Source organism: Pterocles gutturalis, unplaced genomic scaffold, assembly GCF_000699245.1.
Source record: "Pterocles gutturalis isolate BGI_N339 unplaced genomic scaffold, ASM69924v1 scaffold25817, whole genome shotgun sequence".
Lineage (NCBI taxonomy): Eukaryota > Metazoa > Chordata > Aves > Pterocliformes > Pteroclidae > Pterocles > Pterocles gutturalis.
The window spans coordinates 2278-11654 of NW_010111059.1; the positions used below are offsets into that span (position 1 = coordinate 2278).

A 9377-nucleotide genomic window follows, 5' to 3' on the forward strand; every position below is an offset into this window, starting at 1 on the left:
GTCAAATGACTCAGCCCCGGCAGATCCCGTGGGGAGGTGCACCCCAGCCCCGAGAGATTGGGGTCCCCTTCGTGGGTGACACTGGGGTGTGCCACCTGCCCTTTGCCAGGAGGAGGGGGACCTGATGGTACTTAGTTTCTAATGCTTTATTTTCTGGGGGGGGGACGGACTCTTGCAACTCCCTTGCCCGCAGTCTAGCAGCGCTCTGGCAGGGATGCTATGGCAGCTGCTTTCTCCTTACAGGTGGCTCTTCATTCGCCTTTGCCCTTTCCTCCACGTTTAAAAAAAAAAATTATTTATCACAGTGCCCCAAACTGCAACAACCCAAAGGGCAAGGAAAGCTTCAGTTCAGAAACACTGATTATTTTTTTGGGCAAGAGGCGCAGGTGGGATTTCTAGAGGATGAACGTCTTCTTCAAATTCAGAAAAATGCATTCAAGATTTTGCAATTTGTTGCTAAAGGAAAAGAAGAAAATTATTCCTTAGTCTGAGCTGAGCAGGACTTAGAGGCGCGCAAGCCCGGGCAGGTCTGGTTGCAAACACCCCGACTCCGACTCGAGGTGCTGGTGCTGATGTGAAACTGCTGGATGCAGCTAATTAGCAGAGCCTGATTCACCAGCCCCGAGCCTCCAAGCAAAGCCGTGGTAACTTTTTCCCGGAGTGGTGCCAGGACCTCTCCCAATTCCAACACCGTTTCCTAAACCCACGTATAGTTTGCGAGGCAAAGGTGCGTTTTCCAGCAGCACCGGCATGTCCCAAATTGCCCCCGTTTTTTGTGTGACACCTGCAAAAGCAAACCTGAAGGTGCTTCAGTAGCAGCTCCAGCTGATGGGAATCAGAATCCTAGAATCACAGAATGGTTTGGGTTGGAAGAGACATTAGAGACCACCTAGTTCCAACCCCCTGCCATGGGCAGGGACACCTCCCACTAGCCCAGGCTGCTCAAAGGCAGGGAAACCTGGGAGCGGGGGTGATTGCACCGAGGATGGCGAAGGGACTCATCCAGGTCCTGGCCACAGTGTCTCAGTGCTGCGGGCGCTGGGGCTGATGTCCTGGGCATTGCAGGTGGTGGTGGTCCCTGGTCTGTCTGGGGCTGGTTTTGAGGCAGAGCTGGCCAGCGGCCTGCTCAAACATTTTTTTATCTGCCAGCGTGGTCTGAAATGACCTTGGGGAGATGATAAGTGGAGATGCAAATGTTTTGGGAGGGCAGTAATTGTTCCCTTGGTGTCTCTCATGCCACAAACCCTGATGCCGGTGGCAGTGAGGGCAGCTTGCCTGGTGGCCAGGTGGCACAGCCGGGTGTCACGATGGGCAGGAGCCCTGAGCATGGCTCCATCCCCATCAGAGCTGTTTGCTGCAGCCTTTGATCATGGGGTGCTTACAGCCCAGGGGACCTTCTCCATCATATCCTGCTCTTCCAGCCTTTCCCCTACCTATTAAAAAAAAAAAAAAAGGCTTTATGCAGCAAAATGGTCTTTAAGCCTGTGAGCTACGCTGGTGTCTTCACTAGGGCTTACACGTACGCCGCTGTGCCACTGCCAAAGTCGGCATCACCCGTCCCTGTGTCCCACGCACGCCGTGGCCCTGCCCAAATCCCTGCCACCCCTGCACCACCTGCCCGCACCTGACCCTGCTCCGCGTCAGACATCCTTCCGCATCCCCTGGCGGGGGACATGCCTGGCACCCATCTCGGGGACGGGACCTGCCTCCCCTGGCTGCCGGCCCCGTCCGCTCCTCGGGGCAGGGATCTCGTGGTGTTTGCCTCACCCCAGTTATTTTGCAGCAGGTTGAAATTGCCGGGGACGGGCGACAACAACCCCCAGCAGGCAACAGCAGCAAGCAGCGTGACTGGCGGGTGACGGGATGGGGCGGTGAGTGGCAATGATGGCATCGATTCATCGACTCCCACGCCAGGACGTGATGGGGAGTACCGGCACACAACGCACCCCATCACCTGCCTTGAGCAATCCCATCCCTGGGACTCTGCAAACCTGGCTTGGGGTGGGGGTATCGGCTCAGGGGTGGGGTCTCCATGCACCGTGCAGAGATGTGCCTCCAGCCTCATCCGAGCATGCCATCCAGCTCATTTTCTTTGCCAGCACTCGATGCTGTTTAATTATTTCCTTCAATTTTCAGCCGAAGTTGCCTTGAGAAGACCATAATTTGGTCTTCTTGGATGAGGCTTCGAGCAACCTGGGCTAATGGGAGGTGTCCCTGCCCATGGCAAGGGGTTGGAATTTGGTGACCTCTAAGGTCCCTTCCAACCCAAACCATTCTCTGATTCTATGATTCTATGATCATTTATGCAATTAAATCTCCTCCATGTGGCAACGCACCAAACCAATGGAGCCTTCTGGTGCTGGGAGGAGGCTGGGCTTGGAAAGATGAGGGTCAACACCGCACAGTGACCCAAAGATCAGCTTAAAATTGCAATGTGTTTCCTTGGAGTGGGAGCAAGCACCCAGCTCCTCTTGGGTGAATCAATCCTGATGGCCTGGGGCGGATGCTGGTGCGTGAATATGCCGGTAAAGGCTCTTAATTCCCACCTATTTATTGTCACCTTTCTCCTAAGCACCGGCTTCACTTGCCACCGCAGCCAACATTTCCGACGTGCCTGTCCGGGGTTAAGATCTTGAACCCACATTTAAGCACCTCGGCAAACACAATCTGTGGCTTTGCACACCCTCTCTCTTGAGTTTCTGCACACAAAACACCCTGTTAATAATTATTTGCAGTGTGGGACTTGGCATCTCAGTCTCTCCGGCTGTGAACCCCAGAGTGTTTCCCAAGGAGCTCTGCCACTGGAGTTGCTTAGAGGTAATTAAAAAACGGGCAGATCATGGAATCATGGAATCACATATTGGTTTGGGTTGGAAGGGACCTTAAAATCATCGAGTTCCACCCCCTGCCATGGGCAGGGACCCCTCCCACTAGCCCAGGTTGCTCAAAGCCTCATCCAGCCTGGCCTTGAACCCCTCCAGGGATCCACAGCTTCTCTGGGCAACCTGATACTTGCCCTGTGCTCACGGCCGAAGATATTTGTAGGTTCTGGGTGGAGGGAGGTGTGGGAGCATCATCCCTGGCAGACACCGCACCTGTGCCCGGGTCCTGCAGCCTCCAGCATCCTCTCCCACCCCCCTCCCCCCCTCCAGCCACAAGACAAGAAACCCGAACTGCTCAGACATTGAGTAATCAATCTACCTTCCCTGCAACATTGCCTTTTCATAAAAAATTCCTTTCTCATCGTGCTAAGTTGTTTTTTAGTGTTGCAAGCTTAAATTGTCTGGTGCAGTTTGTAGGGGATTAGGGGCATGCTCCTGGGCAAAGGTCCCCTGCAAACTCCACGGGGCCAGCTGGCTGTAGCCCCTGATCCCTGGGGTCACGCGCCCCCCCCAAAACAAGGGCCACTTGTTTGGCACTGTTGGCAGGGAGGGGGAGGCAACTGGGGTGCGTGGGGCTAAGCAGAGGGGGGGCATCATCTGCTTCCCTCCCCATGCCAAGAGGGTGTCATGGGGGTGTCCCAAGCCATGGGGGTGTCCCAACTAGTGGTGGGGCAGTGCTGGGGGGGACTCTGGCACTGGGCAGCTTCTGCTGGGATGGTGTGGGGCTGCTGAATAGCAACGGCCAGAATCCAGTGCAGGTCCTCAGAGCCCCCTTTGCACTCCTTTATTTCTTTTCCCAGAGCGGAAAGTGTGAAAGCCAGCAGGGCTCAAAGGGAGCCTGTCCCTGGGGGTGGCATGGTGGTGTGACCTCCTCCTGCTTTGCCCTGGTCCCCAAAACCTGGGATGGATATTAGAGAAGCATCCCGCAGCCAGCCCCATCAGCTAAACCCCCTCTGGGCTGTAGCAGCAGCAGAAGACCCTGGGTACCAGCAACCCCTTGGAGGAGGGAGAGTAAAATGCCCCAGAAAACCAAGACCTGGAACATCCCAAGCATTAATGAACTTATTACAGATGCCTCTAAGACAGAAAAGACAAATTTGCCCTTGCAGCAGGGGTTGAAGCTGCAGCAGGCTTTGCCAGAGGGTGTTTTTGACGCTCCATCTCTGGAGCAGGGCAATAAAGGGCAGTTTTCATGTTTCGAGCCATGGCCTGAAGCAGTTGCACTTGGCCCCATATTTTGCAACCCCACAACCCTTGAGCTTCCTTCCTTTTTTCCCATTTTGGGCACATTTCGCTCTGTCATCCCCACTGTGCTGACAGTGCTGGAGGAAGGCACACGGTACTTTCTCCCTGCCTCAGCAGCTCGTGCCCTGCGAAGGCTCACGTGGGTCTGTCCACACCACCCTTGACTCAGCTCATTCCCTCTTGGCCATGGTGTTCATAGAATCATAGAATCACAGAATGGTTTGGGGTGGAAAGGACCTTAAAGATCATCCAGTTCCACCCCCTGCCATGGGCAGGGACACCTCCCACTAGCCCAGGTTGCTCAAAGCCTCATCCAGCCTGGCCTTGAACCCCTCCAGGGATGGGGCATCCACAGCTTCTCTGGGCAACCTGGGCCACTGCCTTGCCACCCGCACAGGAAAACATTTCTTTCTAATATCTCATCTAAATCTCCCCTCTTTCAGCTTATAACCATTACCCCTCATCCTGTCACTAAATGCCCTTGTAAAGAGTCCCCACCCCCATCTCTCCTGTAGCCCCCTTTCAGCACTGGAAGCTGCTCTAAGGTCTCCCCAGAGCCTTCTCGTCTCCAGGCTGAACAAGCCCAACTCTCTCAGCTTGTCCTTGTACGGGAGGTACTCCAGCCTCTGATCATCTTCATGGCCTCCTCTGGACTTGCTCCAGAGGTTGCCTGGATCCCCACGCCAAGCCCAGTGATACCTGACCTGCATAAAAGTGGGATGAACATCTGTGCTTGCTCACCGGGCATGTTTTGAGCATCCCATAATTAATGTTTGCTGAGCAATTCAGGCTGATGGGTGCTCAGCGTCATTAGTGAATGATGAGTAGCTCTTTGTTGTTGGTGTTGCTATCTCGAGACATCTAATTTCAGCATCTGGACTGAGCAAAAGGGCCAGAGGCCAGACTGCTGGTGCCAAAACCCAGCATCTTTGGAGGTGACTTCCTACCAAAGCCCTGCACCCCGGCATGCCTGCCCTGCCCTGGAAGTGCCACCAAGTGTGGACCCACATGGTGGCCATGGTGGCAGGGACAGGACCTGTGCCGGTGGCATGGCAGGGCCATCAGCTCCCCTTGCGAGGGCGAGATGGGCAGAGCCCCCAGGGTAGCAGCGGGGGAGTCGGCTTGAGGACACAGATGCAAGAAGATGTTCAGGGGCATAATCCAAAACCCACTGAAGGTTTCTCGTGTATTAAAACCATCTTGATGCTTGCATATAAGACCAGATAAAAGGACTGAATGTCTGTAAAGGAGCACTGAGTTATCCCAGCCCTCCTCCCACCCTGCTAAACTCGGGTATGAGGGACCAGCGCTCACACAGGGATGCTCATTTATTTATTGGGGGGAAGAAAGCACAGGTGAGAGTGACGTTTGTGAAGCCTTTAAAAAACTTACTTTCTGCTTATACTGAGAATAGAAAAACTGAGCCACAGTTATCTTTATCTCCTCCATCCATAATCCCGCTGCCACCCAGCGGGCACTGCCCTAAGCAGCCACTTTGTGTTTTCCTTCAAGGTGGTTCGGGAGACCTCCCAGGAATTTGGGGTGCCATGACCCCAGGCAGCACAGTGGCCTCTAATAGCAACCACTCACATCCAACTCTGGGGAAAGAAACCTGCAAGTGAGTCTTGGGGGGCTACTTACTCCCTCAGAAGTCTTGGGGGGCTACTTACTCCCTCGGAAAATGAGGAGCAGCATCCAAATTTCTGGAGAAGAGGCATCCCTGTATGGGGGGCTGGCTTGGTGCTGGGTAGGGTCCTGAGCACACCCATAAACCCCGTCTGTGCTGAACAGCTGCACCTGGGACCCCCACCCATGCTCAGCGCCCACAGCCCTGGAAACCCATTTAAGCTCAGCCTGAGCACCCAGTCCCGGTCTAGAGGGGGCTAGGCTGCAGCCCTGGCTCCTGTGTGGCTTGTGCTGTTGGCAGCCCACCTCCAGTGCCCTCTCCTGGACGGACAGCAGAGCTACATGGCAGCTCTGTCTCCTGCAGACCTCAGACCTGGGTTGTAGTCTTCATCTCTTGCAGCTTCAGTGTCCTACAGGTCCTGGATCTCCTCATGGCACTCTGTGAGCAGCCTGAGCACCTAATGGAAGGTGACTTGTCCTATGCTCTCTTCTGCTTGGGCTTTTTCTTCAGCCTGGTCACCCATTTCAAAAAAGCTGGTAGGTCCTTTATGGCTTTGAGGTCTTTCTCCCTCTGCTGGCTTTGGCTGGAGCTGCCTGAAGGACTTGCCACCACATCAGCCTCCCAAGGAAACCAAGAGGAGGGTGTCTGCTGAGGCAGAGTCTTGAGGGCTTACTTTAGGCAGAGGTCCTGGGAGTAAATCTTGGAGACTGGACACAGCCACAGTTAGCACTTTTAGTGCTTGGTTCGTGCTTCCTTTAGCTCATGTGTGGGGTAGTATCTTAATTTATAATATTCTTTAATCTTCACTGTGAGGGTGGTGAGGCAGTGGCCCAGGTTGCCCAGAGAAGCTGTGGATGCCCCATCCCTGGAGGGGTTCAAGGCCAGGCTGGATGAGGCTTTGAGCAACCTGGGCTAGTGGGAGGTGTCCCTGTCCATGGCAGGGGGTGGGACTGGATGATCTTTAAGGTCCCTTCCAACCCAAATGATTCTATGATTTATTTCTTTGCAGAAGAGAAAAGCCTCCAGCTCCTACAGAGCAGGTAGGTGATAGTCTTCAGTGTCACAACAAGGGTGTCTGTCCTTCCTGGAGCAGTTGCATCTTTTGGCTTTATCTTAAGACCTAAAGGACCTCACATCAGGAGCAGAAATGAGCTTCAAGTCTTGCCTGCTAGCCTGTGCTCTCATGCAATGCACATGCCCCCTTTCCCTGAGGTTTGCTTGCTGCAGGCTTGGAAATCCATCCCTCTGCACCAGAAAGTTTGCCTCCAACTGGCCCAGTCCCCTGTGCTGCTGGAAGGGAGGACTGCTGGCCTGCGGCACATCAGCAGCTGGAAGGGACCCAGGCAGAGGGTACACCCACATCTCTAGCCCCATGGATGTTGTGAAGGCCGTCATCAAAGAAAATGTGAGGCTGGATCTGGGCGAGGATGGGGCCTTTGGGAGCCCCGTCCATGAAGAAAGCCTCGTCGATGGCCAGACCCCACTCCCGGAGTGTCTTGATGGCTCGGATGCCCATGTCCCGGCCACTGCGGGCAGTCACCAGGTAGATACGGATGGGGGATTTTTCCTGGCTGAACTTCTTGCGGATCTTCCCAAGGTGCATCGCAAAAGCCTTCAGGGGACCCTGGAAGCACAGTGAGATACTTGGGAGTGGGTGGGAAATATGGAGACACCTACTCTGCCTACACGAGCCATTTGTTCCTCTTGCTCTGCAGCGCATGGGGATGCTGTGGGGTGCAGGATGGGACAGTGCTGGGACTGGTGCTATGCACTGGGGTGCTTGGGAGGAAGGTGAGCTTCATGGTGCTCATCCTAATCTCAAAGTGACGAGGAAGGTGCATCCCACTGAGCAGTGCCTCTGGGTCTGGGTCCTGCAGGGACTTGCACAGCAAGAGGTCCCAGCCTATGAGAGATGTAGGTGACCGCAACCCTGGGTATCTAGGAGGGTACCCACAACCCTGGGTATCTGGGAGCTGATGCTCACTTGCAGGAGACATCAGGCCAGATCCATCTCCAGCAGGACTCCAGATCAGGCCCACACCCAGGACCAAGTGGTGGATGCCAGGGGAACCCATAAGGATTTCTGGTTTTTGGCTACCCATGGCAAAACCCTAACAGGAGAGGTGCTTGGGGTGGGTGCAGAGCCTGTGGATGCCCACCAAAGTGGGGTGCCTTGCTCACCTCTCCCATGGGCACGGCCTCCATCTTCCGCTCATACTGCACGGCCCCCTCCAGCCCGTGCTCCCGGAAGACCTGGTCTGTCTCGTCGGAGAAGAGCACGGCATCCCCGTCGAACACCACGCGGAGCGGGGTGCGGGGCGCCTGCACCTCCTGTTGGAAGACGAGAGCTGCCGAGACCCCTGTGAGACAGAGCAAGTGGGGGTCAGGATGGACCCCAAACCTGGGGGCAGCTCTTGCATGGTCAGCTCATCCCTGCATGTGTACCACGGTCCCATCCCACACCACAAATGTTGGGGTCTTTCTGCAAGGGTCAGCCCAGCCTTTCCAGGGCTGTGTTATTCCCCCGGAGATGGGGATGGACAAGAAGGTGCTGCTGATCGGAGACTGGAGGGATCTGGAGGGATACTGGGTCTCCTAAGAGGTGATGGGTGGCTGTGTAGGCACAAGCTGCCCTCCTCTCGGTGCTTGCTCACCCTGCCAAGCCTGGTCTTAATGCCCAGATTTAGTGCTCCGTGCTGTGAGTAATAGGGACTGGCACCTCCACTTGATTGGGGTAATTGGCTTAATTACAGGTTATTTCCTCCAGGCTGTTCCCTGCCAGCTCTCATCCATGGACTGAGGCCCCTAGATGAGAGTGACCTGTCAGGGCAATGATGCTCTTCCAGCAGGCTCCAGGAATGTGCTGTGTAGCAAAGGAGAGCCCAGGCTGCAGAGGGTTTGCTCCTCACCTTGAAGGACCTCAGCCAGCTGATGTGCTCATACCCAAGCAAATTAATAAGGAGGCGACTAACCCCATTAGAGCTGTTGGGGAGACTGCACTCCTTCTGATCCAGGTCAAGGATGTCCTTACATCTATCACTAAGCTCATGGTAATGGCATGTACCAAGAAAGCAAATTTCTGTAGCATCTTCACAAAGCCCTGGGAATTGCTGGTGCACTGGCATCGATCCAGAGAGCAGCAACGGGCAGCATCTTTGGTTAGAAAGGCTGAAATGTCTGGCAGGGAATGACCGGCCCATGGCAGAGCTACAGCTAGAATTATGCATAAAGCACCTGGTGACTTGTGGAGGCATCTGAGAAACCCTGGTGTGTTTGCAGGCCACTGGTGGGGACAGAAGAGGAGATTGAACTGGACTGTACTGGTAACCAGTGTGCCATTCAGCCCCTTGCCCTTATGAGAGCACGGGCTCTGGTGTTGCCTCTTGGTACTGGGCTGTTTGGGAGAAGTGCAGTGGGTCTGGGGACGTGGGATGGAGGGGAGGACACACCTCTCTGGAGGGCATTGCAGACGTCTGTCCTGTCAGCCGAGAGGAAGAGCTTGACCCCATGGGACTTCAGGTATTGCGTGGAGTCCTCATCGCTGACGAAGCAGAACTTGGAGATCTCCAGGCCTGTGGGTCAGGGGATGCGAGCAAAGTCTGTTATGGGGCAACATCGCCCCC

The 9377-nt window shown here is 55.0% G+C and overlaps 1 protein-coding gene across 1 annotated transcript; it reads right to left on the bottom strand.

Moving 5' to 3' along the window:
• Positions 1-7075: 7075 nt before the first annotated feature.
• Positions 7076-9326, bottom strand: LOC104461894 (cytosolic 5'-nucleotidase 1A-like; the record flags this gene model as incomplete). Its single annotated transcript, XM_010073636.1, has 3 exons — positions 7076-7378; positions 7936-8114; positions 9204-9326. Coding segments are annotated over 3 exons (605 nt in total), but the record flags the coding sequence as incomplete, so codon positions are not given.
• Between the last annotated feature and the right edge of the window lie 51 nt (positions 9327-9377).